Raw genomic sequence first — 24,328 nt, 5'->3', positions numbered from 1 at the left:
TGGAGGTCTCGTATTTATAGGGGTTTTGTGGTCGGTGGTGGGGTCCACTCTTTACTGGCCGTAAACGGGTTTACGGTCGTAACCCTACTTAGGCCGGAATTGTTTGGTTTTCAAGATATTCGGGTTTCCGCGCGACTTTGGTTCCGACTCATAAATAATTTAATTATATATAATCATTTTATAAACCAAGAAGTTTGACGGAAAATTTAATGAATTCAAAATTTTATTAACGAAAATCACGTAACGGAAACGGACAAAGTTTTGGGTTGTCACACTTATTGACCATCTGACTCATTGCAGGTTGAACTTTTAGGTTGGTGCATAGGCATCTTCCCATCAATTTCACAATTTATGTAGCCAAAAAATATTAAACATTGTAGAAAGATTGTGTCACAGTTGAAGCACAATGAAAATTCGTCCTAATCATTCTTCTTTATTCCTATATGTTCCTGGGCATCTTACCAACAGCTCAAATCTACTAAAGATTACAAATTTCTAAAAAAAAAGGACTCCAACACCCAAGATTAAAACAATAGCAACAACACCAAGCCAACAACCAAACGTGAGACAAGCAAACAAACCAGGGGCAAGAAAGTCAACATAACCAAAACAACCAGGGACAACAAAAACATACTCCCCAAACGTTCTAGAGGCAAAATAAAAATGCCATGAACATAACACTCAAAAACCCCAATGCATCCAGGGGTAAATTGGTCAAATAACCATAGAAGAAACATTTTTACAATAAATAGCTAGTTAGGTATAGCAGCATACATGCCTCCCACACAAGGAAATCCACCTACTTAAGAACTTGAGAGGGGGAAGAAAATGAGATCAATGATGACAACAGCCGAGCAAAAAAATATACAGTGAAAACACTCATTCCAAACACAAATTAAAGTATCCTAACCAATATAAAACTTCAAGAAAGATCAAAAGAAAAGATAAAACATCCACCCATTAGCAAATAACCAAAGAAAGCATCACCCAAGGGGGAGGAACACGCGAATATTGAGCAACGAAACAACGCCACATCAGAAGCAACCAAGCAGGGGTAAAAAGGTCTAACACATCTTCATGAACTTCCGACGTCCACAAGCTCCATTCAAACGAACTAAGAAATGGAAACAAATAGATGAATACAAAGAGTAACCAATGGAATTTAAACCTGAATGAAGGCCTTCGTGATAACCACTCTGAATCCTTTTTAAACTGAAACAGATTCCGACTGCCAAACAAATGAATAACACAATTAATTACGAGCGATTTCTAGTTCCCAACTCGATCGTTTTCGAAAGATATAAATAAGGAGAGATAACTTAGACGTACAATGTGGAAGGTGGACAAGGGCTGGAGGAGGAGGAAGCGATCAAATAAAAACTTTAGGTGAAGGAAACATACATGCGAATATCAAGGGTGTCATTTCTATGAGTGCTGATAAATCGACTTCAATTTGCAAGTGATGGTTCGTATCATTGGAATGAGAACGAAATTACATGATCATGGCATAATATATCTAAATTCATATAACATTTCCTATAATATACACTGTGGAATTTATATTAGCATATATCATATGATTTTCTGAATTCTTTTTTCACAGCGTAAAGTATGCATATATATGGTAATAGAAACTGAATTAATTTGAAATTTGAATGTAATTCATTATTATTGGTGCGTGATTACAGGTTCCAAAAATATACACATAGTTTTCCTATAATTATGAACTCAAACGTATCTTTTGGTTTATATATGGACTAAAATTTAGGAAATCAAGAAAATGCCATTATATTCTGATTTGCATATATTTAGGAAACAAACATTGTATATACATGTGTTTGTCAAGAATATGCATCTTCTTCATTATATATTGATGATTAGGTGGCATTATAACAAATTGACAAGTGGAATATTAGATAAATCAAAAAATCAAGAAAATGACATATGTCCAATTGTATAAGAATTTGACAAGTGGCAAAAAGTTCTTTATTTATTAGGGAGGATTGCTAGGTTCTTACATGTGGAAAATCTTGATAACCTTGCTCGAAAGTCGAAACTTACACCATTTCGATTGGGAAACACAATATTTATGCATCTTTGACTAGATTTGATCGGAATGATCGTTTTCAATATTTAGCATAAGTTAGGGTTGAGAGCCAAAACGATATATTTATAGTTGCTGAATTTCGCTTCCCACACAGTGGAAAATAGGCTCCATGACATGACGATCACTTAAAAACGCGTATTCTCTAAGGCATTTGTTGATTGTGAAAAACCATCTCACCACGGTGTGGCTACAGATCTCCACGTTGTGGGCTTCAGAATCCATGGAATTTTTGACTTCGGTTGACTTGGTCCAATTTTCCTGCTTCTAGCTCCGCATTTGCTTCCTTTTAATCCCGAGCATGGCTTTGCTGCTACAAACCATATTCTAAACATATTAAGTATCTTTCCCCCCCCTAAAATAAGCACAATTGTAGCTAAAATATTAAGATAATGCACAAAATATATGAATAAATATGCAAATAACAAAATACCGTACACTTGACTTTTGCCTGCCCCTAAGCAAAATTGATTTTCATTATCATGATATCATCACATCGAACCCCTAGCTACCAACATCGAACAAGACAATCCATTTTGATCTCATCCATTACATCGAGACCGCAACACATGTGTGTGTGTCTAATGATTCCTAAATACTTTCCCAATCATAAATACTCACAATCCTCATAAACACTTCCCACTTATTTTAAAAAAAATTCATTTTATGCATCCCTTTGAATATATACTCATAAATCTTTCTTAACCTCAAGGTAATTTTTGATTAAGCTCCCAAGCATACATATGGAAAAATAACCTAGAAAGAAAATTACAATAAATAACTACTTGGTAATCTGCCTTATTCTTCACTTTCTTCAACTCGAGTCTTCAATTTTTGGAACTTTTGAACTTTTCTTCTTAATTCTTGATCTTCATACTTTGTAAGCTCTTATTCACTCATACTTTGCAACTTTTTTTTTCTATTTTTTCTATTTTTTTTCTTTTTTTCATACTCATTTTTCTCTCAAAACTAAAAATCATAAAAAGAAAAATATATTCTTAAGCAAGGGAGCTTAAATTCAACCCTTATTGGTTAAAGACATTAGTCTAAGGTATAATGACTATATAAGCTTTTCTGGATACGTTTCTGGTACACGATGATAAACTTATTATGTCCCTCAAACTAAACAAGGTTATGTTTTTGTCTCATGATTTAACTAGGAAAGGAAAGCCACCAAAACACTAGAACATATGTTGGTTCAATTAAACATCGAAGCTCGCATCGGATCGCCTACACAACACTAACAACCTAAGTCTCAACATAACAATATAACAATTTTTTAACTAGATTTCAAAATTAGACCATTATTTCAACTCTTTATTCAAAACTAGAACATATGTTGGTTCAATTAAACATCGAAGCTCGCATCGGATCGCCTACACAACACTAACAACCTAAGTCTCAACATAACACTATAACAATTTTTTAACTAGATTTCAAAATTAGACCATTATTTCAACTCTTTATACTCTAAACTAGGCGAATGCCCGTGCGTTGCGCAAAAACACTTATATAGTTGAAATCTTTACAAATATTTTTTTTAAATATAAAAATAATGTTGTTGTTAAATTTGATATCATAATTCGTATACTAAATTGATATAATATATTGATTATTTTGAATTATATGATAATATATACATCTATTATAACTGCATAATCTCAACCGTTTGAATGACTTCTACCCGCGAGTTACTCATGAAAAAAATTAAATATAATATATGGTTTAATGTTATTTATAGTTGTTGTTATTGTTAATTAATTTTTAAAATTTATTTGCTTAACGTTTTAATTTCTATCATTATAATTATTTAAAACATCAAACATTGTTTTTAAATTTTAAAGGTAACAATATAATCATTTATATAAAATTATTTTTAAATACTGTTATTGTAAGTTATTTTAAGCTACTTATTTGAAACTTTTAACGATTATACAAATATCTTTAGGAAATATTTTAGTTAAATTGAGATTATAATTTAGTTTTTGCATTTAACACTACAATTTGTCACTTTTAACTATTCACAAAATATTCATTAGGTTTTTTAAGTGGAACTGAAATGTATATTTAAGTTGACACTGTAATGTTATATTTAAATTAACAATTTAAGTATTTTTTCCAAACTATTCAAAAGTTGTAGCTTTAAATTGATAATGGTTACATACAACAACATAATAAATCTAATAAATTAAGTATAATATGTTAAAAGTTAAAGACATAACTTTATAAGTAGAAGTAAATATATTATTTTAATATTGAAATTTAGTTTATTTATGATTACACTTTAGATTTGATATTTATTTAACCTTATTAACCAACTTAATCATTATTAGAAAGACACTACAATTTATCACTTTTAACTATTTACCAAATATTCTTTGGGTTGTTTAAGTTAAACCAAAATTTAGTTTAAGTTGATCATATAATTTTATATTTAAATTTATAATTTAAGTATTTTATACAAATTGTTCAAAAGTTGTAGCTTTAAAATGATAATGGTTTACATCCAACAATATATTAAAACTAATAAACTAAATATAATATGTTAAAAGTTAAAAAACATAACTTTATATGTAGAAGTAAAAATATTCTTTTAATATTGAAATTTAGTTTATATATGATTATACTTTAGGTTTGATATTTATTTAATCTTATTAACCAACTTATAATCATTATTAGAAAGAAATTGAAAAGTCATGGGAGTTTCAAATGAATGTGGTGAAAGGAAAAATACATGGGAGTTTCAAATGAATGTGGTGAAAGGAAAAATGCTTCCTTTATATTCTTTGGGTTGTTTAAGTTAAACCAAAATTTAGTTTAAGTTGATCCTATAATGTTATATTTAAATTTATAATTTAAGTATTTTATACAAATTGTTCAAAAGTTGTAGCTTTAAAATGATAATGGTTTACATCTAACAATATATTAAAACTAATAAACTAAATATAACATGTTAAAAGTTAAAAAACATAAGTTTATATGTAGAAGTAAATATATTCTTTTAATATTGAAATTTAGTTTATATATGATTATACTTTAGGTTTGATATTTATTTAATCTTATTAACCAACTTATAATCATTATTAGAAAGAAATTGAAAAGTCATGGGAGTTTCAAATGAATGTGGTGAAAGGAAAAATGCATGGGAGTTTCAAATGAATGTGGTGAAAGGAAAAATGCTTCCTTTATAAGTATACTAGGCGAATGCCCGCGCGTTGCGCAGTGGGATAATTATGTAGTTTAATATGGTTATATATGGTTTAATGTAGTGTGAATAAGTCATACATAAAACTTGTATGCGATTAAATAGCATGTATATATTTTGATTTACAGATTTTTTATCATAATAGATAATGAAATTTTTTTACTATTAGTTTAAAATTTTAAATGTAATTTTTATGTACACATTAGTATCTAATGTAATTAATTGATAATTGATTAGATATGGATTCTCATTTGTGGTCGTCTATTTATGTTGAACCTCATAAAATACATATTTAACGACTTTTGTTAGTTTTACTATTGAATAGAAAATGGTGCCGTATTTTAAGTAAATATAAAAAATCTCATTCTCAATCTATTTTAAGATAGTGACATATTTTAAGTTAATATAAAAAATCATATTCTAGAACTAATGAAAAAGAAAAAACGGAGCCAAATTTTTTAACTATAATAAAGTTGATTCCAATTATCAAGTGCTCAATCGAAGATAATATCATTCAATAAACATCATAAGATATTACGTTATATTCGAATTACATACATCATTTTTGTAAGAGTAATTCAAAATATATGAGACTATAGTGCCTAATACAACAATGTAATAACCAAATGACCTAACATATTTTAAATGAAATATAATTATAATATATTATCTATGCAACTAAATTTATGCACAACATGTGGGATTCGTCTACTATATGGTATTCTTCTAATATATTATATTATAGTATAAACATTATATTTGGAAAACCACTTTGAGTTATATTGTAGTTTATAACATTAAATTTGTGATGGGCTGTATTTGACACACATTTGTGTATTTATATCTATATTATATATTTAAAACAAATCTTATATAAACATCCAACCTAAATATTCATCTTCAAGTTTTCTTTCTTCGCCACGTAAACAAACTTTTGTTATAAAGCCAAAAATGGAATAAAAGACACACTTAATTGTATGATCATGATATATTGTATTTTGATTGGGGCTTGTACAAAACATGCATGAGCATATATTATTAATTTATCTCTTGTTTTGGGTAATTCGAATAAGATAGCTTCAAATCCAACGTATCAAACGGATTACCCATTTACTAAAGTCTAAAACCAAAAAACTCAAACATGTTCTAATACCATACAAATGCATGAGGTTTTAGCAAATTATTATCTCATATGAATTACCATTGATTATGTGTGATTAATTATTAAGAAGGTGAAAAGGTTTGGGGGTTTCAAATGCATGAGGTTTTAGCAAATTATTGTGGGGGGTTTCAAATGCATGACATTCAAGGGAAAATGCAAGCTTTATAAGTATGTAAGACTAGGTGAATCCCCGCGCGTTGCGCGAGAATAAAATTATATAGTTAAAATAAGAATTTTTACCAAATTATTATTTAATATTTCTACTTTGAAACAAAATGTTAGTAGTAAAGCAAATCAATATAGTTAACATATTAGTTTTATTAAACATCATAGTTTAATTTTTAAGTCATTGTGATATATACAATTATTTGATAATTTTATAAACCGTTTAAAATTGTGTAAATTATATATCAAATGAATGATATGTAACACCGTAATTTTTTTTAAACAATTTTTCACTTTTAAAAATATAATTTCATTCACAAATATTCTCAAATCTCAATGTATCACATCTCAAATCCATAAATACACGTCCCAAGATCAAAATGTATAAAACTCCAATAGTGTGTACTGATCATGCTGGCGCCTTCCCGTGATCCTCACTAGTACCTGTAACACATAACACAAAACACTGTAAGCATAAATGATTAGTGAGTTCCCCAAAATACCACATAAAACACATATTAGCCACTCGAGATTATAACTCTGTGGGCCCTCTGGCCCTAACTATGTGGACCCTCTGGTCCTAACTCTGTGGACCTTCCGGTCCTAACTCTGGAATACACACAGCATAAATCACATAGAAATAATGCAGTGCAACACATCACATACATAGCATACAAGATACTCTGTCACATAACTCTAATTGCCACTCAAGGTAAAGTATAGTGAGAAGACTCACCTCGGGTAACTCGGTAAATCTCGAACTCGGTAAAATCTGGTCTAGCTCCCGCCTAATCACATGGAATAAGCACTCTAATCAATACAACCCTCAAGGCTACACTAATCCCTCTCTTAGTACTCTCAGAAGGGTAAAAGACCATTTTACCCCTCTCATGGCCCAAAGACCCTAACATTGACCAAACCCTAAAAGTCAATAAAAGTCAACGGTCAACTTTGACCAGACTCGCCGAGTGTACTCGTGTGACTCGGCGAGTACATGCCTGTCCTCTTCGCCCCTGGTCCTCACTCGACTCGCTGAGTCAACCCTACACTCAACGGGTTATCACAGGTCGCGAATCGCGGGGCAACCCGACTCGACTCGTCGAGTCCCTTATGGGCTCGGCGAGTTCCTCCCATGAAAACATTCAAACGATCTTATGAGGTCAGATCTGCTTCACCAAACAGTAGATCCAACCTTCTAACACTTAAAAGTCACGTAAAGGTTCAAACTTTACTTCATGCAATGCTTATAAGACCAAAAATGGAGAAATAACCTTCTAAATGGGGTTTTACTCTCAAGGCTCACATGAAACCCCATAAAGCTGAAAGCTTGGGACCTTTTGGACCTCTCAAGGTCCAGATCTATCACCAATACCCAAAGGGACCTCATATGCCTCACAATCCATCTCAAAATTGTGCAAAGGAAACCCTAGATCATAGATCTTAACCCAAAACAGAAAAGAAATTCGATTTGATACCTCAACAGTGTAGATCTGAACTTGAAAACTCTGGATCCACAGCTCCCTTGACCTCCTCTTGCTGGAAACAACTTCTCTTTTGCTAAATCACACCAAAATCGATCAATATGACCTTATCTCTCTCTCAACTCGCTCAAGCTCTCAAAGGGAATTCTCTCTGGACAGGTAGCCGCACAAGAGGGCTATAAGGTCCTTTAAATAGGGCTCAGGCCCGGGGATTTAGGGTTTCAACCCACAGCGTGGACTCGTCGAGTCCGCTCATTAATCCAGTCAGCAAACGCGATCCTACTCGACGAGTCCAGGCGTTCAACTCGTCGAGTCCCTCTCTTAAAATTCAAGATAAATGCTTAAAATAAGATACCTGGGAATCCGGATGTTACATGATAATATAACGGGTAACAAAACGTATGAACAAAAATATGAACTGCAACTTTTAGTAACATAAAAATAGAAAAACATCTATTATAACATTTGTATTAAAAAAGATATATATACAACGAATAATAAAAAATATGAAAAATAAACACTATAACTTTTAATAACATAAAAACACTAAAATATCTATTATAACATTTATATTAACTCTTCATAATTAAATCACAAATCTCTTCAAATACATTAATGTTTTTAATGAGCAAAACTTTACAACCTTATAAAAGAAAGGAAAATAAAAAGTTATTAGTGATTACTAATTAATAATCATAAGTTAAAAACTTTTGAGTTGTAACTAATAAATATACATAAATTAGAAAACTCTTGAGTTGTAGTGTGAGTTTCAAATGAATGCGGTACTTGGAAATGTATGTTTTATATTATTATTATTATTATTATTATTATTATTATTATTATTATTATTATATTCGTCTAAATAATTGGTTTTGATGCATCATTTTAATCCCTTCAATTATTAAACATAAAGATATTTAATTATAAATTTATAACATACATAGGTGCATATACATGTTAAACAAATCACATATAATATATATATTTTCGTAAATGTCATATGTAATTTTTGTCGTAGTAATATGGATAAATTACTTTCATATGAAAAACATATCATGATAAGTCTATCATAATTACATATCAAATGTTCAAAATTATGTTATCTTTTAAATATTGTCTTTTAAATATGTTGTGTAGGATAACCCAACAAAAAAATAATAGAAAATAAACATAATCAAAATAGAAAAACTACAATCAAATAAATAAGAGCATTGAGTGGTTGAATATATAAATAAAGATGTTACATAAACATACATTTAAATCAAAAGAAAAAACTAACATTCGTCAACATTTGCTCAAACAAAAAAAACCTATATCCATTTTATGAATATTCTTTCTTCATTTAACACCATTCAACTATAGAAACTTGATGACAGTTCTTCACTAACCTGCAACCAAAATATTTTTCTTGAAAAAGAAGAATCAGAAAGATATTCCAAGCAAAACATTGATGTTTGGAGAGTCACATTCAAGATTGAGTAATACACACAAATCACATATAAAGATTAAATGAGAAACTGAATATAAAGAAAGAATAAAAAAAGCTTCATTTGTTTTGGTTGAAAGAAAAAATCATATTACAATTACCATCGATGCGACATAACCCATTTCTTCAAATCATCATATTTGGATTGTGAATGCTTCAACTATATGAAAACTTTTGAATCACAATATCTTCAAATCCTTCTTACATGTAAGATTTTATATAACATAAAAGACACAAAAGATTGGCCTTTTTATAGTAAACTTTTCACTAAATGCTAATTAAACATAATATAAGTTATAAAACTTTTAAGTGTTAAATCATAATTAAGAAAACTTTTGAGTTGCATTAGTTAAAAAAGGGGGTTTCAAATGAATGTGGTTTGAGGAAGTTAAAAAAGGGGGTTTCAAATGCATTAGATTCAAGAAAAAATGCTAGCTTTATAAGTATGTATGATAATGATGATTTTGTTTTAATACTAGTTATTTTTATTTTTCAAATCAACATGCTTGTATTCCTAAATTCGACCCCTACACCACACTTAATTCATTCAATGTCCCTATTGCATGCTTAAAACAAGTAAAACACATAAAAGCAATAAAAAGGAGAAAAAGGAACAGACTCCCCTGAAGTAGTAGTGACGAGATCGAATTTGATTGTTGTGGCAAAGCTTGAACATCTCGTATAAATTGTTGGAATTGGACTCCTACTGCTTCTCGTGAATGTGCCGGTAAAAATAAACCAAAGACTTGGACTTCGAAAAATGTGGTGCGAAAATCTTCAAAATAATGCATTGTACTTCAGTCACGACGCGGGAAAACATACGCCACGTCGTAATATCGAATCTGAGAAAGTCTGATCGCGATCATAAGGAACGCCACGATGTGAAAGTAAGGGCACCACGTCGTGGTCACTGTGATTCTTCAAAATCAACTTTGTGATGGAGTAAAACATCACGACTTGGGAAAGCATACCCCACGTTGTGAATACTCACATATTTCTTTTCTAGCCAAAATGCAATGTATGGATTTTGTAACTCTTTTCACTTCTTAATGGCTTAAGACCCATTATAGACCTCTCTTTTATGTGAAACTCTCTCTTAGACTCTCCCTTACTCGAATGACACCCCACACTTATCAAAAGTTGTGGTCTTCGATTGTAAACTTTAAATTCTCACGTTTTTTCTCGACAATCAACTAATTTATGTGATAATAAAAAATAACAAGAAATCCTAGAGGTGAAACAAGGAAACAAACACAATCATTCGGTTATAAAAACAAAAAAATAAACTAAAATATAAAAAAATAAAAAGGATAAAAATATCGGGTTGCCTCGAGATAGGCGCATCTTTTTGTGCGAGTCTTGAGTTAGACTTCCAACTTAATAAACTATCGATCTGCTCGTTATCAGTCCATCCATTTCATTGAATACTTTTTTCAGACCAACACGTAAGATTTGACTTTTTATTTCCATATTCGGCCAAACGAGCGAGTATCTATAAAATCCTAAAAAGTTGACAAGGGTTGGAACCGTTTGAACACTCATCATAAATGGATCATACGTCAGAACTCTCTCCAAAGACGAAATCGTCATCCCATGCTTCGAAACACAATATGGAAAAACAGGGGGCCACGTCGTGGTAATAGTCACACCACGTCGTGAATCCTGCAATTCAGCTTGTTCTTCTTCTTCATCCGAGCAATCTGCTAGCAATCTTTTCAGCTCATCCAAATCTCTCTCAAAATTAAATTCCTCCTCCTCTAGCTCATGTACTTCTACTTGTTCTTGGTCATCTGGTAAGATGTAGTCAAATCATCTTCCCAGCTTCTTTAGGTCTTTTTCTGAATCATATCCCTCGTCTTCAGACTCTAATTCCCGTTCCACTTCCTCAAGAAAAGCATCAAGAGCATCGAGATTTGGAAAATACATAATAAACGAAATAAAATAAAAAACCAAAATCATCAGCTCCCACATCGTGGCAAGGAGATCGCTACGTCGTGGAACCGGATTAAACAAAAAAATAACAAAAAGTAACTTTTTGCGGAATTTACCCCACACAAATGATCATTAAACTAATAGCAATTAAATTAAAACTAAAATAAGTCGTTCCTCGGCAACGACGCCAAAAACTTGATACGTAAAATTATACTAGTTTAAAAACCAACTAATCTAGACTAGGTAATACGCGATAGGTAGTGTACCTAATCGATTAATAGGACAGTTCAGGTAAGTCGAGTATCGAACACAGGGAACGATAATAACAACTAATATACCTACTAAAGTTATCTAAGTAAAGTAATCAATTAAAGGGGGGGGGGGGGTTGTTTTCTAGTTTTGTAAGTCTAGAAACTTTAAAGCAATTAACAAAAAAAGTAATTTAAACTTAAGAAGAAACAAGAAAACGGTTTTGAATCAAGATATTAAAGAGAGTTTCATTTAGATATGACTCACTTGCTCCTATGGTTGATTTCGTGGAAAGTGCAATGGATTAAAGTGTTGTTGCTTACCGATTCCTAAATTGATTAGAATTATGATCAAAAGACTAATCCTTTAGCAAAACAAGTTCACTCATTCAGTGATGCGTCTGGTCTTCAAAAGTCGACAATAGCTTCCAAAATAAGTTAGGATTGAGAGCCAAAACAATATATTTATAGTTGCCAAATTTCGCTTCCAAGCCAAATTTCGCTTCCAAACAAATAGGATCCACGGCGTGGCGATCACTTATAAACACGTATTCTCTAAGGCATCTGTTGATCAAGAAAAACCCATCTCACCATGGCATGGCTACAGATCTCAACGTTGTGGGCATCAGAATCAATGCAATTTTTGAGTTTGGTTGACCTGGTCCAATTTTCCTGCTTCCAGCTCCGCATTTGCTTTCTTTTAATCCTGAGCATGTCTTTGCCGCTACAAAACAGCTTTTTATGCATCCTTAAACATATCAAACACCTTTTTGTCATAAAATAAACACAATTATAGCTAAAAATATTAAGATAATGCACAACATATATGAATAAATATGAAAATATCAATGAGTCACTACCTCCATGCATAAAAAGTAATGACATAGTAATTAGTGACATTCTACACCCATTGACACATTTACCCACAAATCAAAACAGGAAGCCCTAAAAAGTGCCACCTATACCGGGGTAGGGTATAACCTAGCTATGATTTCCCGACCCAATTCAGGTTTGTAGCTTGTAGCGACAACCGCTTACTAATATCATCATGCTACAAAACAAAAGTTAAAATTAGTGTACTATTCCGAACTACAATGGCCTTTGTTATGGACTATTCTACATATTCCAAACAAGTTCTACGGATTCCAAATTAGATCTTCGCATTTCAAAGTGTAGAGTGTTCCAGAACATATTTTTTTTAGGGTTTTACTTGTAGTAATTGTTGCTAAGAGTAATGTTAATTATACAAAAAACCTTATACCATCAAAGTCTAGTTCACACAAATTATTTCTCATTAAAACTACTAACAACACTAACAATTTTTGAACATACCCACATATGCCACATATGTTAACCAAATAACAATCTCTAAAGGAAACGACACATACCCACATATGCTCGAGCTCTTCACTGTCAAGCGACATCCTTCAACAAAGTGTAAGTCCAAAATCCGGTTTCCTGCAACTTCGAAGCGCAGGCCGGAGAAGGTGTAGTCCGAAATGCCTGTGTTCTGACTGAGTGATTGTCCGAAATGATATATATAGGGGGACCATAGTAATAGGTAGGATTAATGATGTGGGTGACCCGATTAAAAGCAGGTCCAAAATGTATCACTACGTACTCTGGTTATTTTATGAAAATTCCAAAAAATTGGTTACGCTGTTAAAAAGTGATTTCAAAGTTGGTTAGTTTACTCGGCTTCCAATTACAAATCGCGCTTTTTGGTTCTTAAACCATAATTTTGCTAATTGCTTCTATTTGTGCTTGATCACGATGGACATTTATATTATATCATATATTTATGTTTATAAAATGAGGGTATTACATTGTACATAAATAAATACATAGCGAACAAGTATACACTACAAAGAGACATCAAAGGTAAGACGATCCAATCCATTTAAATAAATTACTAGAGGGTGCCCCATTCCTACTTTGATTGAACACACTTTAGGATTAAACGTTGAAGTAAACTGTGTAGTGTTCATCTCTCAAACTAAACAACGGCTGCAGAAGAAAATTCATTTTCAACCCTTTTGCCACGAAGCTAATCGGATGGTAATTGCTGATTCCCCCGTTCGCCTTAAAACTAGTTGCTCCCATAAAGTCGGAATCCTGTTCACCAGAATCACAGCTGAGCTTCACGGTTCCATCCGAATTATACACAAAGCAACCTTTCTGGCTATCAGACTCTAATCTAACCGTTCCATCATTTCCCTCCACTAACCGGAATAATGAATTCCGGGGTTCGGAGGAATGACTAATTCCGAGACTTTGTTCTTTTCCTTGTTGCACAATTAACATCCCGGGGAGGTTGTATGGCTCTAGCATGATAGTTTTACCAATAGCATCCTTATATGATGAAAACTGACTTGAAGTTGAGTTTGCTAAGATGATTCTAAATGTTGAGAAGACGGAATCGCTAGTTCCGGGGTTGGGGAACTTCACCATTGTGATGTCGGCGTTTGTGTGTGAAAGGGCGAGGGTTGAATTTGCGGTTTCTTGAGAAAGTGTAATGAGATGGGAATTGTATTCCGCTGGAATTGGAGTGATCCATTTGGAAAGAGAACCCGATTCCGGTTTTAGATCGGAATCACCAGTGGTCAAGCCAACCAGCAAATAGGGACCATATAATATTGCTTGAAGAGAAGCGTAATCAGATCGCTCATCTGGCATGTTATGAGACAGTCAATTAGTGATGAAAAATGCAAAAAATGATATAGCACAGGGACCAAAATTGTAATATACTAAAACTTATATTTCAAAACGTAACTATATGAAGACTCAAAATTAGTACCTCGAATAGCCTCCATTCTAAGGGTTATTGGAATTTCAAGGGTAATAACGTCAGATGAGCTCCACTTTTTCGTGACTGATAAGAAATTACCTACACCAAAAGAATTTTATATAAAGTTTTATAACATTGAATAATGAATATTTATTTTTTTATATTAAAAATTCATACCTGCAGATGTTAGAGGAATTCCATGATCATTAAGTGATGCTTTTGCATTTGATGTTGTCCAAGATGGTATTCTAATATTCATGCTAGATGATGATCCTTCCTACAAAACAAAATGGTTGGTTTATATAAACAAGCAAAAAAATAAAAATAAATAGCGTTTATAAATGAAAAAAATAACAAAGTTTTATTCTATTATACGACATTGTACTTACAATACTTTGAAAAATATACCCAATTATAACAGTGAAAATTGTTTTGTATTTGGATGATGTTTCTATACTAGGTAAATTATTAAAAAGTATGTTGATTAATAAAAATTTGACCATTTTTCTCCAATAATAAAGCTAAAATGTTTTGCATACCTTCTTTGAGGAGATTGTGATTGTTGCGCGAAGGTAAGGATCCCATGAAACAACAGGCGTTACTTTTTGATTAATAAATATTTGACCATTTTTCCAATTAAATGAGCTTGATATAAACTGAATGATATAAATCCCAGGATTGTTTCCTGCTTCTTCAAAGTATATCGAATCACCTAATTTCGAGAACGATTCGACCCCTACAAAAAGTAACCCAAACAGCTGTCAAATGGGGGTATTTTGGTCTTTTAACAAATAAGAGAAGGAATGGTATTGAATTCCTTCCAAACTTGAAAAACTTGAAAGGAACGTAAAGTCCATATATGATGAATTCAATTCCGTCCATTTGCAACCAAACAATCGTTGGAATTGAATTCCAAAAAGGTAGGAAATGAATGAACCTGTTCCATAACAGCACCAAAAATCATTAAACTTGGATCCCCATTTATGGTATCCTGTAGCTTTCGATACACCGGTGCCTAATGGTAACATATATATCATGATTCCGGGTTCTTTCCCTCTTTGAATGCTAAGAACACCATTAGTCAATGCTCGCTCATAATAATCCGCATACGCCATTTCTTTTGTCCATCTAAACAAATTACGAGACACCTATAAACACACACACACACACCATCGTAAATTTATCAATAAATTAGACATAAAGATTGTTAGATATGTGGAACTGATATAGGACCCAACTCTAATATCATGTTAGATATGTGGAGTTTTGATTTAATCTCAAAATAGTATTTGAGGAGAGAGAAGGATACTGTAATATGTATAAAGTCAGTCGGAACTGTGTCTAGCTGATGAGGGACCCACATTAGATGCATACCTTCAACATATTATAGGTGGTACATGATTCCTCATTCTCTGTCTGTAAGGTCGAAGCTAGTCTTTTAGGTTCCGACCTAAAAAAACCAACCCCCAATTTGTTACATGAAAATTAAAATGGTCATGCGTAAATAGTCACCCATAAACAAACTTAAAATAGTACAAAAATAATTTTAGTATATATTTCAATTTAGGGATATTCATGAAAATGACCTATGATGTGACATTTAACAAATTGACCATTTTTTACAAACTGACCATTTTTTACACAGCACAAAATGATGGGATTACTAAATTGGTTAGTTGCGAAATTCCAACAAATGGTGAAATTACTTTTTATTGACAAAAGACAAAAAAATAATGCAAAAAAACGTTTTCTTGGGATATTCCAAACAATTGCTAAATTGCTCATGTTTCCCCTTTTTAAACAATTTTCAGAATACAATTGCAAGATTTGGTTTCTTTTGTGGTGGGAACATTCTAAAAGCAATTTCTCAATTTGCAACCAATTGCAATATCGATGGCCATTATATGCAATTGGTAAAAAAAAATGTTCAAAACATAAAAAAAAAACTGTTAAGCACACTAAACACATACCAGAATTCACTAACCGATGTCCCTCCTGTAGCATACATGTGAGAAGAGTTCACAGCATCCATGAAAAACATTCCAATTTCCTAAAAACAAAATAATATTTGTATAAAATTTGTCCTTTTAAAAATAAAAATAAAAATAAAAATACCCGGATATAGAAAACAAGTATAAATGAAATACCTTGTAGAGAGGATCACCGGTAACTTCATATCGCATTTGTGATCCAATAACAATTGGAATATGCGTATTCGCATGAAAACCAGATAAATCATCAGCCTACAAGAAATAAATATTAACCATATTAATCCATAAAAATCTTTAAAACAACATATTATATATATATATATATATATATATATATATATATATATATATATATATATATATACAATTGAAATTGAATTTACCTTTATAGCCAAGAGTCCAAGAAAGCAGGGTTTGTCAAAAAGATGAGCCAACAATAAATGGTTGCTCTCTCCCTAACAATAACAAATTAACAACCCCATTAACATCAAATTAAATTAATATTAAAAAAATAAAAAATAGAATTACACATCATGATTCTTTAACATACTGTTATGGTGTACAGTCTGTACATAACGTCATTCATCCCACCAGTTTCTTCATTTAAAGATCGCCAGTGTCTCTCAATCGTATACTGATAAATCACATTTTGTACACGTTGGTAGAAATAGTCCGCCATTTTTGTCACCATTTTTAGAGCTTGATTGTTGCCAGCTAAAACATACTGATCGACTAAACCCGCCATTATCTGCCATTTTTACAGGAGATTATGAATTAAACTTGATAAAAATAAATCAAATTGATGAAATTGATGAAGATTTACCTTGTGAATGGTGTAATACGGAGCCCAAACTGGTTGTACAGCTTCAAATCGATCAAAAAACTCAGATGGAAAAGCAGAAAGGTAACCGGTGTTCATCTTTTCCTGACATTCACCGAGTGCAGATACGACTGCAGTCATCTTGTTTTTCAGAGTTTCATCACCAGTGCTAGCCCACATTTGAGCTGTGGCACTCATGTAATGCCCTTCAAAAATTATATCAAATTAGTGAAATGCTCATCGTAATCATGAATATATAGTTTTACAAGGAAATTAGAGAAATTGAATCGGGTTGTGGATCAGAAAAAGGGTTGGAGAAACGTTAAACGTATACAAGTATACCAACCTACGAAATGACCGCGAAGTTCTTGATTGGGGGATTCCCAACCGCCGTAGGCGGTGCCCGGAGTGGGTAAATCGGCGTTTTTTCTAAAGCTCCAAACTAGACTATCGACATCGAGCATTAACAAGTATTTCAAATTGGTTTGTTGAGCTTGACCATGGATTGAATCAGGGTCTAGTCTGACATCACCTAAGGGAACTTCATTTAAGAAATTCCCATTAAAATCAGACTTCTTACCTCCTTGATTTTGATTTTTCATCTGTCTATAAGTCATCATCCACGCGAATTCATCTTCCTGTTTCAGGACTTTCCTAGGGAGTAAACTTGCCCAAGCGGATTCATCAGTCGGGGTTAAATGGTTGTGATTGTGAGACGATAACACTTCTTGTTTCCATGTTTTGTTTTTGGAATTCAGGAATTGGTATCGGAAAGTATGGGATGAGAGCTCGGTTGGAGTGTTAGTACATTCCTTACTAAGAACAGAATCAGAAAACAAAACGAAAACGAAAAAGAAAACAGATAGCATCTTCAACAACGTGAATGATTTCATTTTGTTGAAGAAATATCAGCAGATGCGATAAGTTATCATCAGAAATCGGAAGACCCCATATATCGAATTCAATTGAAATACCTAACCTGTAACTACTTAAAAGACAATCAATAACGAATGGGACAGGCGATTAAGTCTCGTGAAAGGCAATAACTGTTAATGGAAATTCTAACAATGAGTGAATAAGCATCAACAACCGAATCATACATAGACAATCGAAAACGAAAGCGAAAGCGAAATGGAATACAGTTGTGAAAATAGTAATGATTGAAGTAGAAAAACGAGATACACAAGAATTTACAGAAGCTTGATTACTTTGTGGGAAGTAAAAGTAATGATAAAGGGAAATAATGTCGTGTAAGATAAGAAAAAAGGGAAATTCCCCAAGAAGATTGAAAGTAACTACAAGACAGAAAGAACTCACGGATTAGGTGTCGTTATCTATGGAGGATTGATCATCAAAGTGTGTGAAACTGAGTGTTAACATTATCAAATTAAGTGTGAGTGACAGATAGAGAGATGGAGACAAATGGGTTTTCGGATTTGAATTTAAAATTAGGAATTTGGGATCCGTAAAAAGGCAAACAGTTTTAGGGTTGGCCTGATAAATTTCTCGTGTTCTTGCGTTCTTGCTCCCCGCCTTTTTGTTTGGTTTGTTAGGAAATACCCACTGACTGCTCAGAAAAAGCCGCTTTTACAGTGCTCTGATTGGATACACATTCGAATTGATCTTGAATTAAATGAATTGTTGGGATTTATTTTATATTATTTTTTATAATTACTTTAAATAATGTTCTTCTAACATTTAATTTTAGAAAGTGACTTCTCTATGATATCATTTTCTAAATATGGAATATAATTAAAGTGGCTGTTTTGAAAAACCTGAATATATATATATATATATATATATATATATATATATATATATATATATATATATATATATATATATATATATATATATATATATATCATCTTGTAAACAATATTATATTGTATATAATGCTAGTTAGGTATCTGGGTTAGAGTACTTGTCCTTTAGCATGTGGGTTAGGATCCATAATCACAAGACACAAGATTCTTGTAAACTATTATGACATCACAACTTTAAATAAAATCGTTTTCTTATCGAAGATTATTGCACATACGTGATTACATAATTTTTCGCATATCTAACCCTCTTGTGATCCTTTGTTGGAAATTTATAAGGAGTAAATTGCAGGTTATCAATTTCCTTTGTACCATATTGGTGAGAAGAATAAACTTTTGTGGGTTTATAAGACTTGCATTACCCTAATCCTACAAAGGTTTTAGCGAAGTATAATGGATGAGCCAAGTCCACATGTGTGTTTAGTCGGGCCGAGTATGCGAGGTTCGTGAAATGGGCAATTTTTGAGTATTCGTTTTGAGTTTATTGGTTCTTCCATTGTTGGAATGGATGATAACTACATTAAATGATGTGGTTCTACGTTGAACAGATGATAACTACATTAAACATTGGGGTTCTATGTTGTAGCTTACATCCACTAGAGTGCGTAAAAGAATACGAGTCATTTTGTGAAGTTACCAATTAAAGATCTGCAATCTTGTAAGTTGTTTTTTATTTTATGTCTTGAATTTTAATTAAAGTTCTGGTTGTTTGTTTGTTTTTTTTTTCTGAGTATTTGCTTTGAGTTTATTGGTTCTTCTATTGCTATTGGAACACATGATAACTACATTAAATCTCGGGGTTCTATGTTGCAACTTACAACCATTGAAGTGCATAAAACCTTTAAGAATATGAGTCATTCCATGCACTTACCAATCAAGATCTGCGATTTTCTAAGTAGTTTTTCTTTTTTTAAAATTTTTGTATCGTATTTAGTTCATTTGACAACGTGTCAATCTCCTTCTATAAATTTTATAATAAAATATAACCGTGAATGATCAAACTCATTTCAGTTGTTTCAAAAAAAGGATCAAACTCAATTATATATGAAATTTAGTAACTAATTAATAATAATTTAATTTATTATTCGTAACTAATCGACATATAATTTTTAATATTATTTATTAGTTTGTTCGCTTTGGATTTCATACATATTATGAAATACAACATCATTTGGTTCGATTTAGTGATTTGGTTTCCATTTTTTTATCACATCCCTAATTGTGCTAAATCCATGGCAGATCTATCCTTATTACTTTATTAGAGTGGGGCGAACTTTTAGCAACTTGATTTCTATTAATAACAGTTGGGCTTAAACTAAAAGATAACAAATGATGCCCTCAATGGTGGCTGACCAAAGAAACTAAACAACATAAATTAGATTAGAGATCGATAGATAAAAGGTTCTAGTTTTAGGCATTAGATTAGTATACCTTTTGATGATAAGATGCGACGTAACTTTTATGATTTAAGATTATTTTAAGGCTTTACGACATTTAATTGACCTATTAATAACATAGAATCTTTCTTCTACTATAATAAATGAAGATAATTTTGCCACTAATCTCTAATGAGTTTTGACACTTGTCATTTTGTGATATTTTTTAAATAAATAATATCCACATGTCAACTTATGGTTTTTTTTCAATTTTTAAAATTAAAAAGTCATATAATCTTATACTTATAAATGTAAAGTATCAAATGTAATAAATATTATAATAAATTGCAATTAATATGTTTCATTTCTTATTTCAAAATTTTATTTTAAAAAATACTTATTATTTACATTTTAATATTTTAATTTCTTTAATCAACCCGTATAATATACGAGTTTTACATCTAGTTTGTAATAATTTTCAAGTAAGAATTTTTAGGCGTATTTTATAAAAGCTTAATTACAAATGTAAAGTTTATTTTTAATGTATCGAGTTCATGTATCATATTTATTTATAAATGTGTTATAAATATAATTTTATTTATTTAATATTACCGTAATGAAAAAAATAGATTATATATTTATTAAAAGGTAATTAATACGAATGTTTTAAAAAAATAGATTATATATTTATTAAAAGGTAAATAATACGAATGTTTTTTATAATTTATGTAAGTTGCAAAATGATATATATATATATATATATATATATATATATATATATATATATATATATATATATATATATATATATATATATATATATATATATATGGAACCATGTATTGATTTTGTTGTATATAGATTACTTGTGTAGTTTCATAAAGGACGTACCAAAAAATTCTAACCAAAATTTGCATCTAACTGAATGATATTCCTTAAAACAAACCACAAAGCCCATGAATAAATAGATTTGTTTTACCAACAAAAAGATTATACAAATACAATCTCCAACACGTTATCCTTTCACATTTCATGTAATTTTTTTCTTTGTTAGGATATGGTACCTCATGGGGCCAAGTGGCCACAGTAGGCTAGTGCCTTGTATCATGTGACGAAGTTAGGGAGTGGTTAGGTGTTGCGGTCACATCCAATTTATTTTAATAATTAATCAACTTGTTCAAAAACATTTAATAGTCTTTGGTCCCCTAAAATAAGAACATAACCCAATTGTACATTTTATCCGCCTTTTTACATAACTTTTAGTTTTGCCAATATTTCTAGTTGGAGGAAAGGAGCCTAAAACTCCAACAAGAGAAGGCTAGCTTTAAGCTTTCTATAAATCATGCACGCATAAATGTGAATGTTTGGTAAAAAAAATAGAACTTATATATTATAGAGAAATAGGGTTGCATAGAAAGAATAGGCTTCATAACAAATAAACAAAATAACATTAAACTGTATATCATAAATAGACATAAACGTAGACCATATGAATCAAATAACACCGAGGATCGAAGTACACTGACCTACAAAATGACCACGAAGCTCTTGATCCGAAGACTCCCATCCTCCGTAGGGGACACCCAGAGTTGGCAAATTGGCTGTCTTCCTAAAGCTCCAAACCAAACTATCAACTTCTAACATCATCAAGTATTTCAAATTGGTTTGTTGAGCTTGACCATGAATCGAACGAGGGTCCAATCTCACATCACCCATGGGAACTTCCTTTAAGAAGTTTCCAGACACTAGATTTTTCATATGTTTGTACATCATCATCCAAGCAACTTCATCTGCTTGTTTCAATGGTTTTCTAGGAAGCAGATTGGCCCAAACATGATCATCGGTTGGAGTCAAATGGTTATGAGATAACATCTCCTCCTTCCAAGTCATGTTATCCGAATTCAATAATTGGTAACGAAAGGTATGTGATGAGAGCTCCGTTGGAATGTTGGTACATTCCCTGCTAACAACACAATCAAAAAACAAAACCAAAAGCACAACAAATAGCATATTCAATAACGTTAAGGATTTCATATTGTAGAAGAAATATGAAAATTTGGGCATAACTTAGTATCGAAAACGAGTGAGATGAAATTCAATGTGGGAAAGGATCATAAGATATCAATTTCTTTATAGATGATTTGAGAGAAAGAGAAAACGAGTAAAGAGAATTTATAGAGGTTGTAACAAGAAATAATGTTCTAGGAAAGATACAAAGAAAATGCATGCTCATAAAGGTTATTTGTAAATGACATGGAGAATGCCGGTGGGTGCTGTGATACCATCTTTTTAGTTTTTATATTAGGAGTTACATATGATGTAAGTTTCATTTTTCAAAAACAAATCTTATAGAACTGATTCCATGATAGTAAATTCCTCCATTGATCATGCTTTCAAGTTTTTCAACGACAATCTTCAAAGTGTGACTTATTTTGCAAAGTTATTTTTTATAAAATAACTTTTTTTATCTAACAACAACTTTAAAACATATTTTGTTTTTTTTATGAAACCTAACTGTTTTCTTGTAAACATAGTTGTTAAAACATGAAATGTCTTTAATTTTAATTGTTTTTTCAATATGAGGCGGTTTGATAAATTATAACCTCTAATTGAAACCATTCGTATGACACTTCTAAACCAGTAAATATTTAACACGTTTGATATAATTTTTGAACGATATATGTGTTAATTTTGGTATGAACATGAACGTGAAATGTAGAGAGAGAAAGAAGAAATAGAGAGAAGGAATCTGTTTTATTATTCGTCTGTTACTAACTTATTACATCTTACCAGTAAAACAAAATATTAATACAAGTTAATCACTAACTAACTTGATATGGAAGCTTAACCAACTAACAGTCACGTGATAAACACGTGAAGTTATTAACAAATAGTTGTGAAGACTAACTAATATACCCCCCCCCCCCCCCTTCAAATTGGAGAGTGTTGCGCTCCCAATTTGTTTAATAGAAAATGATGTTGCTTGCTTTTGTGAATAAATCAGCAGGTTGAAGATCAATATCACCAATTGTGCTCTCTATTGAGCAAGCTTAAAGATAACAATGTTGGACAAGAATCTTCACAAGTCTCTGCAAATTTGGCTGGTAATGCTTTATTCTCCCAAGATATTTCTGATTATCCAATTAAATGTCATTGTCTTGAAACTAATACAATGACATGGATAATAGATTCAGGGCCAGTGATCATATGTGTTTCAATAAATCCGCTCTTATTAATATTCAAAAGCTCAAAAATCCTTATCGTATCACTTTACCAAATGGTCAACAAACTGATGCTCATGAGTTTGGGAGTGTTGTCTTAGCCGAATCTGTTATACTTCATCATGTTCTTTATTTCCCTTTATTCAAATTCAATCTTCTTTCCATAGCCAAATTGTGCAAACAATTAAGATCTTTAGTTGTTTTTTCAGAAAATTCTTGTTTCTTGTTATAGGGCCCTTCTCAGAAGAGGCCTCCGGTTCTTGGTAGACATCGTGTTGGGTTTTATTTTCTTCAATCAACTTCCAGTATAAATGAAGGAGTAGTACTTTTTGTTACTTCAACACCAAAATTTCATTCATTTGTTTTGTTTCCATCTTGTAATGCTGTTTCTAAAATAATTTCTGTATCTGTTTGGCATAAAAGACTTGGACATCTTCCTATGTACAAGTTAAAAACTCTTAATTTGCTTAATAAATCACATTTCATTGACACTTCTTGTGATTCTTGTGAAGTTTGTTCTAAAGCT

General features: G+C 31.6%; 1 protein-coding gene across 2 annotated transcripts; it reads right to left on the bottom strand.

Annotated features, from left to right (window-relative positions):
* Nucleotides 1-13,557: 13,557 nt before the first annotated feature.
* On the bottom strand, nt 13,558-22,689 carry LOC145157587 (proline-tRNA ligase (DUF1680)). 2 transcript variants are annotated; one of them, XM_079076618.1, is made up of 12 exons: nt 22,108-22,689; nt 17,386-17,588; nt 17,113-17,310; nt 16,946-17,017; nt 16,719-16,814; nt 16,542-16,621; nt 15,946-16,021; nt 15,509-15,719; nt 15,111-15,307; nt 14,749-14,848; nt 14,581-14,670; nt 13,558-14,452 (listed from the first exon to the last, which is right to left on the bottom strand). In XM_079076618.1, the coding sequence occupies exons 1-12, from the start codon at nt 22,643-22,645 to the stop codon at nt 13,740-13,742; spliced, it is 2,574 nt and encodes an 857-aa protein (XP_078932744.1). In that variant the 5' UTR covers nt 22,646-22,689; the 3' UTR covers nt 13,558-13,739. The 2 variants fall into 2 exon arrangements, with proteins under 2 accessions (XP_078932744.1, XP_078932741.1); XM_079076615.1 differs by lacking the exon at nt 22,108-22,689 and adding an exon at nt 17,729-18,957.
* Nucleotides 22,690-24,328: the final 1,639 nt, after the last annotated feature.

The sequence above is a fragment of the Lactuca virosa genome, chromosome 1, assembly GCF_052849685.1.
Source record: "Lactuca virosa cultivar CGN04683 chromosome 1, Lactuca_virosa_CGN04683_v6, whole genome shotgun sequence".
NCBI classification, from domain to species: Eukaryota; Viridiplantae; Streptophyta; class Magnoliopsida; order Asterales; family Asteraceae; genus Lactuca; species Lactuca virosa.
Note: the sequence above shows the minus strand (reverse complement) of the source record. Positions and strands in the feature narration are given on the sequence as shown.

What these genes read in the sequence shown, in the direction of transcription:
- LOC145157587 (XM_079076615.1), bottom strand. Translation starts at nt 18,275, where the DNA reads ATGAAATCATTCACGTTGTTGAAGATGCTATCTGTTTTCTTTTTCGTT. An exon ending in ACTTCGCGGTCATTTCGTAG is followed by an intron (nt 17,589 to 17,728) that starts GTTGGTATACTT and finishes TAATTTTTGAAG; the next exon opens with GGCATTACATGAGTGCCACA. An exon ending in TAGAATGGAGGCTATTCGAG is followed by an intron (nt 14,453 to 14,580) that starts GTACTAATTTTG and finishes ATAACATGCCAG; the next exon opens with ATGAGCGATCTGATTACGCT.